The sequence below is a fragment of the Sipha flava genome, unplaced genomic scaffold (genome assembly GCF_003268045.1).
Source record: "Sipha flava isolate LNK unplaced genomic scaffold, YSA_version1 37_pilon_pilon, whole genome shotgun sequence".
NCBI classification, from domain to species: Eukaryota; Metazoa; Arthropoda; class Insecta; order Hemiptera; family Aphididae; genus Sipha; species Sipha flava.
The window spans coordinates 2,828,043-2,847,378 of record NW_020273087.1 but is presented as its reverse complement, the minus strand read 5'-3'; the positions used below and the strand labels follow the sequence as shown (position 1 = coordinate 2,847,378).

The following is a 19,336-nucleotide window of genomic DNA, read 5'->3' as shown; positions in this document are numbered from 1 at the left end:
TGCGACGATTGCACCGGGTCTTCCGGAAAAATGGGAAACATGTAAAACGGCTCTCGTTAGGCGGAAAAAAGATATCTATGTAATTTGAATTTTATACTGAAAAAATATTCCGTACAAGAGCAAAAAAAAATAAATAAATAAATAAAATAGTATGACCTTAGAAAATATTAATTGACTAAAAGAGCTAATGGATCACTACGATAATTCTAGATTAACCGTTATTCTTAGATTATAATTGACGGAATTCAATCTCAATTCTCATGTTACTAAATCCTGTTTAATCTGCATGAAGTTTCGGTGATCGGCTCGTGTCTGGTTTACACATTAACTGTCAGCTACACGTTATGGTGATCAAATGCTATGCGATGCGGTTGCAGTTGCAGTCAATCAGCATGCTTTAGAGTTTAGAAATACACCATACAACGATTACCATGTGTCGTGATTGTTCCGAACGAATATGGATTTTAAATAAATATTATCGAATACGTAACGAAGATCGTTTGGTTTTTGGTGAACATCAATCGTCGACGCATGTTCGAGTGTTGAAGTTCACTGGTAATCGTGTACGGCGACGGTACAACATAAATAAAAACGATAAAAACTAAGTACTACATAATGTTATACTGTATTTTATATTTTATTATTGAAATGCGTTGATTTGTGGTGACGTAGTAATAGAATAATATTATGTGACATTTTAGGTTACGGTATTTCAGGTAGAATAAGGAAATTGTATTCTTTTTGTCCAAGCCACCGCTTCGAATATTAGTTGATTTCCTCGTCTGAAACTTAATATTTTACGCTCGCAGTACGCATTTGATAATTTTGCTGCATCGCGCGTACAGACCCAGCCGGATAAAGGTTTTCCAGCAAGTAAATTACAGCCAAACCCCCCGTATATATGATTTACGATGACTTGTTTTTTTTATATATAAAATAGATTCACTTGTGTGCACCGTCTAAAATATACGGTTGGCGCATTAATTATACACCGTGCATTAATTACAACCGTATTTTTATAGATTATCATCATTTAAAATATATTTTATGTCCTATTTAGAAATATATATATATAGGTATGATACAAACTAAATACGATCGTCGTTCGCATTTACCCGAATTCGTAGTAATTATTAATGCACACCATTTACTAAAACACTAATTTGAATATATTTTAAAACGTTGACAGCAAAAAGCGAAATATTTAAATGAGCGTAACTTCTAGGAAAACGACTTTGAGATGTGCGCACCGATCATATTCGGGGAAAATTACAAATTTTAATGAGGGAATTCGGCATATTAATCATTTGCAAATCGAGCACCACTGGTAGTTGATTGATATTTTTACGCCGAACTATATTATTATTGTCATTATAATAATTATTATTATAATTAATTATGCGTTACTTTTCGAACTACGTATTTTTCGTGTAAAAACATCGAATCGTTTGCCGTTCAAGTAATTGCAAACTCTACTATGTCTGCCGAGCAATCAAGGAAAAAAAAATTCATAACTTATTCTCAATCCATCAAAGGTTTCGTCGAAAAGTGTAAAGTTATATGTTTTTCACAGAAATTTGTTGAAATTAACAATTTGCAAAATCTCTTGAGGTTTCTTTTTATATTTTATGCTATTATAAACACCAACTAAGTATCGTTTGAACTTCGTTGTTGTTTCTTAGGATTTTCGTTAGTAAAATGTGCGGTTGTAAATAGCATTCTTTGAAAAGAAAAAAAGTGTCTTAACAAGAGTAGATTGCGAACATAACGAAAGAAATCGAAAAATTTAATTAAAATAGAGGTAAAATAAAAATAAAAATATAAATAACAATAGCAAGACAGCTAATTTGTCAACCTCGCAAAACATGGACACTGTAGGCATTTCAACGAACTATAAAGAACTATGTCTAAGAAATTATGATAATTTATTTTTCCTTACAGGTTCAAAGATAATCGTTCCTATCCGTGGCCAAGTGATGTTTCCAGTTTCATATTGAATCCCGAGAGCGCTAATCAAACGATATACACGCGAAGCTTAACATCGTCTGACCATGGCGTGTACACATGTCAACTGGCTAACCATACAAACATTGTAAATCATTCAATACAACTCGTCACTATTGGTAAGTATCTGCATTATATTTCGTGTAAATACATGTGTTAGAAAATAAGTGAGATATTTTATTACAATAATTAATGATGATGACGTTCGAAAATACTCAAAATCAATAAGAAACGTATAAATTGAATATTTAATGCTATAGTATTGTTTGACTATAACTATATTGTGTGTATCAAATAAATAAGTACATCAATTAAATATAATAATGCTTGGAAAATGTATAAATTTCAATTTAATTGATCGTTTATTCCTATTGCATGTATTTCCATCAAATTTATCCTTAATTTTCAATGTGATATTCATATCTTTTACTATAAATAATAATTATACTGTATGAAAATGGGTTTTTGTTGATATTTATACGTACAATTTATATGTACAAAACATGATGCAAAATGTTTCTTACGCCTAAACTAAATTTTAAATCGCAGTTTCAGTAAAAGTAGGAAATTGATTTAAATATTTTAAAATAATTATAAGAATATTGATTTTCTTTAATTGCGTGTTGAACAAAGCCCTTTTTGTTTAAAAAGAATTCCTAATTTAATTTATTGATTTGAGTTGGTACAATTTTGTAAAAAAAAGTTTGTAAAAACTGTTTAACATTTTTTACATGTATCACAAAATATTGCGTTTATAATCTACATACTATACCAAAAATAATATAACTATACGTGTATGTTAAGCTACAAGACTACATTATTTTTGAACAAGTATTTTATGATTCGACCGGTATCACATATTTATTATATGACAACAGCTGTGTAAAATATATTTATATTTACACATAGTAATATAGAATGGCAGCGTAGACGGAAGAATGACGTAGGTCGTGCAATGTGTCAGCAAAATAACACATCTATCCATCGAGGTTGTGGTGGAGGAGAGGGAATACGTTTCTGAATAATCCGTTCGAGATTGATTAATAATACGTTATTATAAGTAAATTCTCGGTAACACGATTAGTGTTGGTCAATGTTTATTTTAGCAATAACGTTATTTTATGTTAATTTATATTTTATGATGAGTTTATCGGGTGGTGTACACGTGTATAATCTATAGAGTGAAGCGAAATTAAGATACAGCTGTACCAAAATCATTTGATGCATAATATTTTGTAATAACATAGTGCGTTTACTGACAGATTATGTTCATACCGATAAATATTTTATATTCTAAAGACCTCTTGCATACACATCAAAACGATGCGTACATAATTTTGCTATTTCCGCTAAATTCTAAGTAAAATATTCATTACAATTTATATATTAAAGTATAAATTGTTAAAAAGCTAAATATTTTACTTCATATATGGACTGGAATTTATAAACCATGATATAAAAATTGAAAGGAAAAAATCTTTTGCGATTTCTTTCATGTTAAATTTATTCGACAAATTCAATCATGTTTTCTGCTTTTACCCTTCGTAACAATCAAGATTCTGTATGAATATATTTACGGCAGTTATAATTCATATAAAATTTTTCCAAGTGAAATTTCAGTATTTTCTTTTATTGAAGTTAGTTGCGTATTGATTGACAATGGTATTCGCGGTATTCACAAAATCGGTCAAACCTTAAATACAAACAGCATACGTATAACTTAGAAATTTTTCTCATAAGACAATAAATAAAAACTATAAAATAGATAATCGAATAACTTCTATTATTGTATTTGATAGAAACTAATAGATGGTTTGTGGTCATTGGGGAGCCACCAAGCCTAGGGTTCTCTCCTCTTGTTTTTACTTCAATATAATGCATATATAATTTACATTATTATGAAACTGAACACCCATTGAGGCTTGTAAGATTTATATAAATAAAATTATTGAATTTGTCAAAATGTATAAAAAATAATGCTTACCAATTTATTCAGTGCATCAAACAACTTCTTTATATATTAAAAAATAAATATAATGACATATAGTTCGAATGATGAAAGAGAGGAAGAGAGAAAGAAGAGAAAAGAGTAGAGAAATTATGTAACTTTACTACTATATACGTAATTGTATTATGGTACACTATTTTTAATACAACCGACATTTTTCTGAGAATATTCATCCAATATCTTATTCTGAATTTATTTGAATTTAATTTATTTTCTATGACCTTTAACTATTATTCGCAATCGTCTTAAAATATAAAACTCTTAGATTCTCAAATTTCTTAGTTTAAAAATTATTTTTAATATAATATAGTTGTAAATACAAATTAAAAATATAATATAATGAGATTTATAAATGATTATACCTGTGTTTAACACTCAAATAGATCAAATTAAATGTCAACATAGTGGACGTGAACAACTCGCCACGTTAATTAATGTAGCAAGTAGAGGAAAGATTTGTATAATAATGGGAAAATAAAAGTTATATTTATTTAAAATATAAATCAAATAAATTGTAAATTAATACGTCGTCTGTATACATCATTTTGTCCGAACAAAATATTACCTTTCAATAGAAAATTATAAAATTGATAAATATTTAAAGTGATGTACAATTAACTCTCGATAATTCAAACCTTCAATAATTCGAAACTTTCGGTAATTTGAAATATTTGCTCGTTTCCATAAAAATTTCGGAGTAATTCAAAGAAACACAATGCATTTAAATATACTCGGTAATGCGAAGTAAAATTTCACAGAAAAATAGCCACCAACACGTGAAAATCTCATTCAAGGCTCAGCGATTCAACTAAATTTATTGTAATCTCAAAATTATACTTGCAGTAAATATAACCGGCTTCGGAAAGTTAACTCTACTCCTTATAGGAAAAATTGCAAAACCCAGGTGTTTTAAGGGCATACGTTATTTTTCTGTAACTTACTGTTCAAACAAAAATGGTGGATTACCACAATGTTAATGGTTGCTTGGTTTCACTCAATGTGTATATGAAAAAACAAAAACGCAAAATTCTACTGTTTTTGCAGTTCACAATAACCCCCTATATTTATCTACCTATAATATAGAATTTAAATTTTTTCCTCCAAATATCTTATCGAATTGTAACCACTCAAACAAGGTATAATAAAAAATTAAAAAACTTACTATCAAGAAATTGTAAAGAATCTTTTGCAATGTATTGAAAATAAACAGATACCTAACATTAATGTATAGATAGCTATGATATTAATTGACAAAATATGGGAAAATGTGATTCCATCTACGATTCTCCTAAATAATCGCGATTCACTAGAGAAATTCAAGAAACAGATAATGACCAGATAAATATGGAACCGAAACAATGGAATTTTTTTACCGGTTAAGAAAATATAAATTTCTCTGATTACCTCAATATAAATGAAATTGTTGCTGTATGGGGAGTCCTATCTGACTCCGAAATTTTGGACCATATATTAAGCATCGATTGAAGCACATTGAAGACGAAACAATCTACCTACATCTTGTAACTTTGAAAGAAATAAATAATTGGAAAACTTACGTTACGTTTCGTTCAAGTCATAAGTAGGTGTCGAGGTTTTCGGAGCTTTGTTTACTTAACAAAATAGTATTGAACAAATAACACTTCAGTTCAATGAAACGGAAACCAATAACAGATTTTTTCAAAAAATTATTATTAATATATATATTAATTATTAATTAATAATAATTATATTAATTATATATTTAATTATTATTAATTAAATATAATTAATAATAATTAATTATAATTTAATATTATCTTAATATTAATAACATATACATAATTGTATTATTAACTATGTAAATCATTTAAAAATTATAATAAAAAATAAACATAAATGTTATAGCTCTCAGTAATTCGAATTTTTTTGTCCTCTCTATATTTTGAACTATTCAGCAATTCGTAATCTCAGTAATTCGAAACTTTTCATAAGTCCCATCAACTTTGAACTATCGATAGTCAACTGTATTTTATATTAAGTGGTATTATAAAAGTAAATCTACAAATTTATTAAACATTTTAAGAAGTTGATAGTTAAACTAATATTTTATTTACCATGAAAGAAGTTCAATAGAAATATTAAGTATTAAAGGAACTTAAACAGTTATGATACAGTATAGCTAATTTAAATTGTTGAGTACGATGAACTGTTTTCTCTTTACATTTAAGATTTGTTTTTGAATAGAAATTGTTGCACCATGTTGAACCCAAACGTTTTAAAATTTAATACAGTTTTATTTATTTTTATTTTTTTTTTATCAGATTCAATAAAATTTAAATTACTATAACAGTAAACTTGTAAGCTAAATAGGTACTAGACTTTATAATAAATTTGAAAAAAATCAAATCAACTATTTTTATTTTATAAATATAATAAGTATGACATCAAATAATTTTCAAAATTAACAATAATATCGAAAATTCAAATATTTTCTAAGATTTTGACAAGATGAATGTAAGATATAAATACATAATATTAACTAATAGATTTTTAGTAACAAGCAGTTCTAAAAAATTTGATAAACTAATAATAAATAAGTAATAATTTAATGCTAATAATGAACTATTCATAGTGCACAACATAATAATAAATCTTATTCAGAAAAACCCTTTTAATATTTTATTTTTCTTCGGAAAGATTTGAGTATATTTGATTGAAGTTGTTAAATATAAATTAAGCAAACTGAAAATAAAAATATAATAATATAATATATAATAATATGTTTTATTCGAAATTTCTCAAGTAAAAAAATACAAAATTATTTTGAGTTCTTTAAAATTTATACAAACCAAAAACGTTTTTGTATAATTTATTTTAATGATTCATGCCAATAATTAATGTCATGATAATTTTACTATTTTAACATTAACCTATATATTTATAATTAAAAATTTTCGTTCATATTATTTGAACTAAACAAATATAATAAATAATCAACTTATAGAAAATAATAATAAATAGTTCATAGTAAATAAAATTTATAAATACTTTATTTTAAATTTATAGTGATAAATAATTTAATTTTTATATTAGAATACAATATATCAAATCTTAAATAACCAATAAAAAAAAAAAAAAATACTTATTGTTTAAACATAAAGTTATTATAATCATTTTCAAAACTGCAAAAAATAAATTCAAATATTCAATTAAATCCAATAACTATTTTACCTTTAATGTAGGTATTTCATCAATCTTTATAGTCTAAATATTTTATATTTATTATTTAAATCAAATTAATAAATTTATTAAACTATTAAGATTACTATCGTGATTAATTTTACATCCAATCATCAGTTATGTATTTGAAATTAAAATTGTCGTGGCATGTCGTTCAATTCGAACGTTTGAAGAGTAGTCAACATAGGCGTGTTTACGGGATGGGCCGGGTGGGCACTGACCCCCCCCCGGCGGAATTTGCCTCCAACAAAACTGTGTCAGGATAAAAAAAAAGTAATACGATTTGTACTCATTACTTACCGATAGTTTCAGTACAGCACAGTACAGTGGTAAAATGTACGTATTTTTATTTGAGTTGTAAATGTATTTTTATTATTCATGTCTAAAAAAAATATATAAGTCTCATAATTTAAAAATTTGTTGTGTCACCTCTGCCACCAAAGTCTGAACATGCCTAGTGATTTCTTCCGTGATCAAATTTTCGAATATGCAAAATAAGACGCATGACCGAATGAAAAAAATGGTTTGAAAAAAAATTAGAACTATATAAAACACAACATATATATGCATATATACTTTTCAATTTATTGAGTATTTATCATAAGAAAAAATTAACAAGTATTTGAGATTTTAATATTGAATCAGTCTTAGACTGTTGGATTCAAAATAATATACTCGTACGCGTAATAGTAATACAATTTAATAAGGAAAATTGATTTCGTAGAAATAAAATACAATCCTGTTTTAAATATAGTTGTAAAATATTATAATATAATCAAAGATTTAGTGTAGTATCGTGTGGTTTAGAATCATATATTTAGTGTGAAGAATCAGTCTATTGTCCTATATGTTATAACGGTGATTTAAAATTTAAATGCAGTCAAATAATGGTTACATTCACTGTTAATATGTGCTGGCTCATCATTGCTTATAAATCTATAATAATCATAATAACATTTAAACACTAATTTTTGTTGAATAATGTTCAACACCGCCCAGTTTTTTTTTTTGTCCACATTTTGTTTACATTCAAATCCATGTTCGACACATTAGGATATTATATTAATTTTTTTAACTATATATTATTATATACTATATAATAATAATTTTTAGATAATAGTTATTATTATTATATTACTTTTATTAACTGTATGTTTGTAAGTTTGATTTATCTCAAACCAATATTACTGCGAATATTATTAATCGTTCAATACCTAAAGGAAAAAATTGTACAAAAAATACATTGAACACGAAAATATCAACTGTGATAAACTAAGTGTTAAATATCAAGTATATACAGATTTTAATATTATCAGAGTAACGTAGGACATTTTTTTTCATAATTAAATGTCCATTATAATAAAATTAAATTCAAATTATGTCCATAATTTTCCATGATAAATAAAATTTATAAGAAGCATATCTTATTAATAACTTTTCCAATAGTTATATTAATCATAAACAAGATATACTTACTACTATTATTATTCGTGATTTTCTTGAAATGTGAGCCCCGTAGATACATGGAACAAAGTATCTGTTTGCCAATATTGAGGTAAACAGAAGAAAGTTTTCTAAAATAACTATATTTAAGAAACCATTTGATTACCAAGAAATTCTATTCAAACAGGTAATTTGATAAAACTGTGCTCACGAACCCGATGGCAGTATAGTATTTTGTTTGAGAAATTACAAATTCTTAGGATTGGAACAACTGCCCCAATGTTCTTGTTTTTCATTGTTCGAAATATAAAAGATTTTAATTAAATTCATAATGATTCTTGAAAGTGCTTATTCTAAAACACAAGTCATATAACGTATAACTTAAAATATTCTATACTAAAAAGTATATTATCTATAACCTTATAGATGAGAAATAAAATAATCAAAAATCATTAAATTTGTATCATGCAAAAAATAAAAAATATGTGTCAAAATAATTATATGTTGCCTGGGTATAATATGAATATATTCTACTAAAGTTAAAAACAATTATTTTTTATATTTTTATATTATTTTTCTTGCACAACAATTGTGATTAATGGAATAAATTATTATTTTTTGTTCTTCAAAATTTATATTTTATTTGTTTTATTTAAAATGCATTACATTTCAGTAACTAATGCATAAAATTAACACAAATGTACAGAAAACTAATTTATTTCATATTAAGTTAAAAATCAGGTTTTAAAAATATACTAAAGGAAATAAGAGTTTATTTATTGAAGTGGAGGAACTCACATACCATTAATATTATTTATGTACCAATAGAATGATTTTTCTTTTCAATATAATGTTATTCATAATTCACTCATAATAATTTTTTTTTTTTTTACAATTCATTTGGTATATTACTTATATTGAAATAATTAATTTAAATATACCATGAATTTCAATAATATTGATAACGTTTCTATTTCTTTTATAATCGAATTTTATAATTATTTTTTTATTATTAGCTATGACTATATGTATCTATTGAAGAAGTTAGTTTGTATCGTTACTTTTCATAAAAATTGAGATACTTTTACTATAATTTACAATGGCATGATGAAGAACTTAATTGGGGAGTATGGTTTATTTCTAAGGGTGGTGGTTGGTCATCAAATTTTTATTGAAGTTAAGGAAGGAGTACATCTTACCTAAAATTAATAAACCGATAAAAAATAATTTAAAATGTATACAGCATCTAGATATACAAAAAAACTCGTGTGCCTCTATAATTTTTAAATACTCTTTGCTGTTGAAGAATAATTTTATTGTACCAACTCAATAACTAAAATAATAAAAATATCTACATCGAATATAAAGAAAACATATATTTAATAAATATTACATACCTACTTATATTATTATATTTGATAAATGTTACGCTTTAATAGAGAAAACCTCATTCTACATAGTTATAAAAAAAAACCAATATAAACTAATTAAAAACAAATTATAGGTATTTAGTAAATATACTTTTTTAATTTTCTACAGATGTTACATCTTATTGGGGAGAACCATTACCCACTTATAAAATACCCAACAAACACTACGCACAACCAGAAGATTCAGTTAGACTGTACTGCGAAGGTTTTGTTGGTATGTATGTGATAACGATTGCTCAATGGTGCAGTATGATAGAATCATATTGTTATTATTATAGATAAAATAATTTCAAAAATTAATGCTGAAAATTATTCGTTTGATGTGTATGTAGGCAAAGTTGGTCTTCCGGATGCTATCAACACGATTAAGTGGACGAAGATCGGTGGAAATCAAACCATCGAATCAAATGAAAAATATAAAATAGTAGAAGTTTCGAGGTACACAAAATATTTATAAATTATAAGTTAAAAGCAGCGAAACGAACCGTTCACAAAAATCAAGTATATATATCATAATTTTATCCCTTTTTCTCTTATACAGGGAAAACGACCAAGTTTTGGGAGCATTCTTGTTCATAAACAAAATTCAAGAGACTGATTACGGACAATACATGTGCTCCATCAGCAATACTGATGACCAGATTGTGCAACAGTTTACTAACATTACAAAACCCGGTACGTTTGTATTTTTTTAAGACACTTTTTAACTTGTCTGCAATAATATACTTAAATTTTTTATTCTGATCACTAAAAAAATAAAATCCGAACTTACCTATGAGATGACTTAGACAAAACTTTATACCAACAAGAGATTTCGTTATAGAAATTGTTTTTCGAAATTTATAATTATATTTTAAGGACTACAAATGGTTATTCTGGAATGACATATTATAACTAGTAATAAAACTGAAAGTATTCTAAAATTCATATTTTTCTCAATAAATTATATTACTACCCATGTGCGTTAATTATAAAATTATTGTAATCACAGAAAATATAATGATTTTTTAAATAACCAATATTTTTGATATAATATATTCATTTGAATTTTAAATTTACACAATTCATCATTGATGAAAAAAAATTTCAAATAAAATCTTATTTATAAGACACTGTATCTACATATGCATGCTAATATCTCCAATGTAGATTTTGATTAAATTTTAATATACATAACAGTTATTTTTAAAACGTTTAAAAGCAGTTGAACTTAAAAGAATAATAATGCATGGTAGATTTTTTTATATCAAAGTAAATTGTCTCTGTAACCAAAGATACAAAAATCTCATTTCGGCAATTCCTCACAGAGTTTTTTCCTTCAACAACAAATTATGTCATTTTGTCATGAAATATAAATGTAAGTTTAAAAAAAGAAAAACTTAAGATTCATAATGGAATCGACTATTTTATGGTATACCGCATCGTAACGATTTTTTCTCATGTTTTGAGAGTTAAAATCAGAGCCGTGTCAAATATTTCAGCGCCCCGGGACAACATTTTTCTTCGGGGTTACTGGGCATAGGTAGCATATTAAGTGCAGGTTAGGGCGCTCCTTACTTTTACAAAACTACGGTGCCCAGTGGAAATTGTCCCCTTTGACCCCCCCCCCTTAAAACGGCCCTGGTTAAGATGTTGGTTTGATGTATACATGTTGGCAAATAAGTAAATCTGCTGTTGAATTTTGTATACAAAAGTTTAAATCCATCTCGTTTGAACGTTTAGTTTAAAATGATTCATGTTTATTTTTTGTACAGTGTAGTCTCGTGGTAAAAACTTAATTATTGTTCAATAATTAAAAGTGGTGTAAACAAAGGATTACATCTCATAGAAAATCAGTTACTGAGCTTAATATGAAATGGTTATTACTTTTAAAATGTATTTATTATGTTTCTAATTCTCCCAGGTTTGGTGATAAAAATTTAACTATCGTTCAACAATCAAAAGTGGTATAAACTAAATATAACGTGTACATATACCTTACAAATAAAAATTGTTTCTTAGTTAAGTAAAAAAAAATTATTTTTCTTACAATGTTTCTATGAAATTCAAAAAGATACGAGTAGGTATTGATATATAATTTAATTTTACTACATGTTAATTTCACGAAAATATTTTAAAAAATTTTCTGATTAAATGTTGTACTATAAATCATGTATTTTAACATAAAATTAGTTTAACTATTGGTAATTTATCCGTGTTCAAAATATCTCATTAATTTTGACTATTTATTTTTTAAATTAAAAATAATATACTAGTAAATATAGAATTTGTTTTCATAGGGACTTTTCTATCTAATCTTAAATCTTAAATAAAATCTATTCCTATTAAATAATTATATTTTTACTTGTAAAGAAGAATATATTGTTTTATACTTACATATTCGATCAATTAAATTATTTTAAACTATAAAGTTTAATAAATGGAAATCTTATTCTTCTAAAACTAAAAAGTTTCTATACGTAATATATGTATCATTACATCGACATTGTGTATCGCAATACTAAATCGAGCAAATTGACGCTTGTTCTACGTATAGTCTATTTACGTATTATGTTACCAAACTTTGGTTTGATATTAAGTTGATGGATAGTTAATTCATATTTTAAATAAACTTTGTTGAGGCAGAAATTGTTTTAGACAACTTGTCATAACGTGTTTGGTGGCTTTAAATTATGTTAATACGGAAAATTATTCAATTACTATTTATGTCAACAAATTTATCATTCAAAAACATAAATCAGATCAATCTAGGTATATATAACATACATCATTTTATACATACTTCAAAATAAATTTGCTTTTATACACTATCACTTTGGTGACGTCAACATTTTTTCTATAAATAATTTAATGCGTATGTACATTTTAATACTAATAAAATATTAGCAGTATTTCCTTTGTCATCATCATAAAATATATTAATATTTTTATCATTTTATCATAAAATATATAAAAGTATTTTATAGCACTGAATAATTATTTTTAATTCATTTTCGTTGTAAAATTTTTAATTGTTAATCGAATAAACCATTTCATGATTTTGCTAAAAAGGAAAATGTAAAATAAATCCATTTATTTGAACTAGGTACATAATATTTCCCATTAAATCATTGAATACGTTTAGTTTTTCAGATAAAAATACATTGTTTAGATTATTTTAATTAAATTAAATCAAAGGCCTGTGTGCCGATTAATTTCATTAGTAAAATTCTGAAAACAAAATACGAAATTTGTTATCTTCGATAAACAGTAATAACAATCATATGTAGAATATTATATAATGCATATAGGTATATTATATTTAATGTTGTACACATTTACACTCGACTCATTTTAAAATTCATTAGACATTTTTAAATGTTTATTATTTTTTTCCTTTTTAACCTTTAGCAAGGACTTCGATGTCTTAATAATTAATTATTACATTTATATAGTCAAATTACTATATAATATAAGCTAAATTCAATTTGTCCGTCTATGGCTGTTTGAATTAAGCGAAGTTTGATTTGTTGAAGTTTATTATTAATTATTAGAAACAAGAAATAAAGTAAAAATAAATCCACCATGAAATAAATGTAGTAATAAATTATGATACACAACTCTTCTCAATAATGTTATTGACTAGCTTATATTTGAACATCATCAGATGCAATTAATAATACAGTGTTCCTGAGCTCTAACAATTGAGTTCTAGTAAAATTATGACAAAAGCATATAAAACGGAGTGCACTGTGTGATTGTGTCGTCGTTATTATATATTTTTAAACATGTGTTCACTGGCCAATTTATTTGTAAGGTTTTTTGATGAAATTGTCAATAACGTTTTTTATACAAATGTATATTGTACCCTCTTTGACGATAAATAGTAATAACACTGTATTGCGCAACATAAGAAATATTCATATACCAGACAATATGGAGTTTAGTTTAAATATTATCAGCAGAAAATATTATTATACAATTGTACACTTATTGATCAATACTTCACGGATTTATAGAATGGCTGTGACACAATTTACATTTGACAACAGCAGTCGGGGAAGCCAAAGAGCAACTAAGCATATATTTTACTATTAGTTACGTTGGCCCATTGCGGTCTTACACAGTTAGCGGAACATGTCATTATCATGAACTGTTTGCGTGTCATTTGTGGTAGTGTATTGTCCAAAATAAATTTGTTGTAAATCACTGATCCAGATATCGAATGGATAAACAATTTTTTATACATTGATAATATGTTTGAAGTATCTTATCGATATTTCCAGACAAGAACGGATTGCTATGAAGGAAACGGATCTCTGATATAAAAATTACATTTTCTTTTAATTTAATATATGTTGGTTTCTGAATGGGTTACAGTAATTTAAATATGTTTATATAGTATATGAGATTGGTTTTTTAATACATGATGATATTATCCTTACGAAAATTAAATTAATTAATTATATATAAATGCTTTATAATTAATGTTTATTTTTAAACTACGGCTGTCAATCAAATGATAACAAATTGTTCGTTTTAACCAATTATGTAACACTTACATTTTTATTATAATAATATCGATTGTTAATCATATAATATTATGGTGTTATTTTTTCCAGTTTTTAACAATGAGCAATTGGATGACAAAAAAGTGCACAGAGACCTTAAGTTTATCATTCTTGTCATGTTGGCGTTAATATTGATCGTTTGGAAACGGCGGTGGTTGTGCTTAACATTTGAGAGGCTGAAGACAAAATTAGATAATGATAAATACACATTATGTGAGATTATTTTTGATGACAATCGCTACTTAAGATAAAAATCAAAAAAAATGTCGTTTCTTTATTAATATTTTATTTCTATTTACATAATATTATTTAATTGAAAACATTTATAGCGGAAAAAACTGTGCATAATATAATCGTATTTTACGACGAGGACAACAAAGACAATGCACAATACTTGGTAAAAAAAATGGAACACCGTGATAATTTTATAACAAAAAAATATTATATCGACTTTAGCGAAGGTTGGACATTTTTTTATTTTTACTTTTTTCCTATTTTACATTTCTTTTTTAATATTCACTTAAATTCAATATACTATGTTTTTATATATTAGATTTCATCAAAAGGCACACGGACTTAGTTAAAGGTTTTGACTTAGCCATATATTTATTGTCTTCAAATGATACGATTACATCATCTCTAATGACAAAATCATCTCAAAAATCATTCATTCAAGACAGCGTACCACCTAAGAAATACATAATCGTAAGTATAAACCGCATAAACTTAGAATAATACAAAAAAATCTCTAAAGTAGCACCTACACAGTTCTCATGCTCTGTGCATGAATTACTTTCATTACGAATAATATTTTACATTTATCCGGAGGCCTATTTGTTACACTTTAGAGTTATAATATATATGTTGCGTTTATAAATATATTATAATATTGATGACTGCTGTTAAAAATAAAATATCGTGTTTCGATGAGATCCGTTTTATTTTACATACTCGAAAAATACGCGATGACATATTATTGTGTTGACTTTGATGATTTAAGTGGAAACAGATGAAAATAAATCATTCGTTGTCATGGTCTATACTTATGTATGATAAATAAAAATTCCAATAAACTTTAAGTCCATTATAATAGTTTTATGAGTAATGTATTTGATACAGTTACGAAGAAACGAAAATAAAATTCCGAACCCAATTAGTATGGAAATTGTATTATCAGAAACTAACTCGAATGAACCCGTAATCGTATAAAATTGTAAATTTTATTAAACTTTTAAAATAACAAATCAAATGTTTTTATTCGTGTATACTTCAAAGCTTCATGTACAAATATATTTAAAAGCAATTTAAAAAAATATCTCTTATGAGACTTCTATTCATTCCAGTAGCTACTACTTGATACGAATGCAATATTTTCTATTATCTGATTCGATTGTATGCAATATTTGAATGCAAAGGAACAGAGTGCGATTATATTATATACGATTATAACATGTTTGAACATCGAAAAACGTGACATTAAATTGTACTCGTGTCTAATAATGCCTTTTATGGTTATTAAGGTTAATAATAATAATAATAATAGTATCATCCTGCAAATTATAACAATTATCAAACAAAATGCTTAAACTATATTAGTTTAAACACATGTGAAAAATATGAGCAAAAAAATCTAATAAAAAACAAAAAATAAACATATCTAGAATCAAATTGAATTTGGAATATAGGTAACAACATTAAAATTTTACCAAATGACATCCCACCGATGTTCGTTTCGTATAGAGAGACGTGAAAATGTCTCATTAATCAATCTCATTACAAATTTTATATAGCTATACTTGCTTACTTTTGAATTTAATATTAAAATAACATGGTTTTTGGTTAATTAAAGGACAATATTTATTTATAATATTTATTTATTTATACGGTGATTATTTTCGCGCGAATGGTTAGTATATGATTAGTATATGTACTTATTTACGTATCTAAACGGAATTTTCTTTCTAATAAATGTGTATATATTATTCAAATACTGTATGGATTGGGTTACATAACAATCTGATGGATATTTATATACGTGTGTGTGGGTATTTCTGATAATACATCTCACGTTGTTTCAGGACTGTGATAATATGCCTGTGACGCCGACAAAATCGTGGTGCGACCGTGTCTTGGCGGATTTGAGCACTGAACACACGAAACGAAATCAAAACACGACGAACAAATTATTCAGAGTCGTATGATTTAAAATTTGGTAACGGTAGTTATTAAATATTGTCGAAACATAGTATTCCTATATACACCAAACCCTGTAACCATGGGATGATTCCTTAAACAATACGTAAAAAAACCCCTTTAGGTATTTATTATTATTATTATTTTATTACTAAGACATTATTATTTATAGTATTATTATATATTATTATAATATATACTTATTAGCAGACGGCAGTAAAATACTGTTACGTTGTTACATGCGTTTACTATACGTAGACGTCTATAGTTTATAGTTATTCCATTTAATGTTTCATACATTTATATTTGAAAGTTTTGTCGTTTTCGCAGCCGCCGCAGTAAATCCGTTTACGGCTACACGTGTGACGTATAAATATTTATATTATTATTATAGTGTCATAAAAAAAGTAAAATCGCCATTAGATATATAACTATTTTATGTACTGGATGTACACTAGATACGATATGAAATGTTTAATACAAATAGTATTAAGTTTATTTGACCTGCCCGTATTGTACACGAAAATAATGTTGATTTATACCGAAGACTTGTTGTCTTCCAACTTCCGCGAGTATATTTAACAATTTTTTATATTGTTTTTTGATAAAATTTTTTATAGCACTTGTTCAATTAAAACCATATACATTTTTTCTCTCTATCACTGTTCGAATCCAAACATAAACTCGTTTTACTTTAGTCAAAATACTGGTAGTTTTAGTTAGAGTTAATACAAAATAATATACTATTAACTATTGTTGTAATTTGTCAAATTAATGTTAATTATGTATAATTAATTATATACACTACTACCATATAAACTATGATTATATTTGTTTCTCATTTGATAATAACATTAAAATATATTTGGCTTTCGTTAATGAATTTACTTTTACACACCTTTTTTATCCGATTTCTTTATCTTAGTTAATTTAAACATTACGTTTTTATTTTTATTTTATATTTAAAATATAGAAAACTTAAAATTTGTTGTATCGCAGCTCATTTTGCGAAAACTTTCCAGCTTCACCGGAAATTTTAACAAAGTTCTTCAAAATCAAAATATTGATTTGATCGAAGCATACAAATATGTAGTTATAGTAAAAAAACATTAGAAAACATATGAAATTATAAGGATTTTTTAAAAATTGTGACAGATTCTAAAGAACTTATAGATATTAAATTTCTTACAGAATCACGAACAGATAAAAAGGATAAACCAATAATCCTTCAGAGACAGCCGAAATATATTATAAAATAAATGTTTACAATCCATTTTTTAACCATGTGCTAAGCAAACTAGGAGCCAGATTTTCTAATCATCTCAAACATTTTGGAATCCTCCAATCTCACTGCCAAAATTTATAAAAAAGGAGAATGATGTTAAAAACAAATTGACAGAAATCCATAAGATATATCTGCTTAATGAAAAACTTGAAAATCTGTTGAGTGAGTATCAATTATGGACCAAGAAGAGGGAAGAAATAAGTGATGACTTAAATGAATTAAATGCAATGGAAACTGTGGAAAAGTGTGTTAAACTGTTTTTTCTCTCATTTATACTTTTCTTAAAATGTTTTCCACTCTTCCTATGTCTACTGCGGAACGTCTCTTTTCTACATTAAAGCACTTAAAGGCATATTTACGAAACACAAATTGTGAACAAACTAATACAGCTAAGGCAACGATTAAATTTACTTGTATAATATTTAATTTTTAAAAATAATATTAAAAGTATTTTATTAATATATCTATATTTATGTTTTTTTTTCGTGTCAGCTTAGTACTAATAATTGAAAATCAAAACCCTTCATTAATAATCTATAACTATGCCTCCGACTGTATATATATGACTATATACATCGACTAATCAAAATCTCGACACTAATTAGATTGTATTATTATGTATAAAACGGATTCATACTAACACCTCGACCTACAACCTCGACGGAATAATCATTAGAGACCAGTGTTCTCGAGTACTCATGAATAGTATAAGTAGCTGACGCATTTGTATGCGCATCGAGTGTCGCTCTACCTTTATATAGGTATAGACGTCATATAGGTATGACTTACATCTTCATCACCTCGAAGTCTTAAAAATTGAGATATCCAACACGAACAAACTTCCATGAGAAGTAAAGTGTATGGGGATAAAATGGTTTTCTTATTTCTCGAGCTTATTGTGTACAACCGTCTCGAAATATTATACCCGACCAACAACTATTGATCCACCATATATACATTATGGCCCTTCTCTCTCAATCTAATCTAATTTTCACGTACGCAATCATGCACACACACACACATACACACAGACACAATTTCACGTGATGAACTGTGAAACTCTTACAATTTTATCGTTGTGGAGATGCAGTTTCAAATAATTTGCACAGAAAATTCCTAATGTATCTCATAATGTACGAGTTCTTACGAATGTTTATCTATCATATCGTTGTAATACATATATTTTTATTTTCGCTTTAAAGGT

The 19,336-nt window shown here is 26.1% G+C and overlaps 1 protein-coding gene across 2 annotated transcripts in view; it reads left to right on the top strand.

Moving 5' to 3' along the window:
• Positions 1-18,526, top strand: part of LOC112688199 — a 46,214-nt gene extending 27,688 nt beyond the window's left edge. Inside the window, exons 2-10 of one of the 2 annotated variants that reach the window (XR_003149051.1) lie at positions 1,942-2,123; positions 10,214-10,318; positions 10,437-10,542; positions 10,646-10,779; positions 14,706-14,867; positions 14,984-15,115; positions 15,208-15,359; positions 16,733-16,971; positions 18,039-18,526. Coding sequence is in view for 1 of the 2 variants with exons in the window: in XM_025561273.1 (XP_025417058.1) it covers positions 1,942-2,123; positions 10,214-10,318; positions 10,437-10,542; positions 10,646-10,779; positions 14,706-14,867; positions 14,984-15,115; positions 15,208-15,359; positions 16,733-16,855 (1,096 nt within the window). In the remaining variant the exon portion in view is untranslated. Of the gene's footprint in view, positions 1-1,941; positions 2,124-10,213; positions 10,319-10,436; positions 10,543-10,645; positions 10,780-14,705; positions 14,868-14,983; positions 15,116-15,207; positions 15,360-16,732; positions 17,584-18,038 lie in introns of those variants that run through there. The other variant, XM_025561273.1, reaches the window with a different exon arrangement.
• Positions 18,527-19,336: the final 810 nt, after the last annotated feature.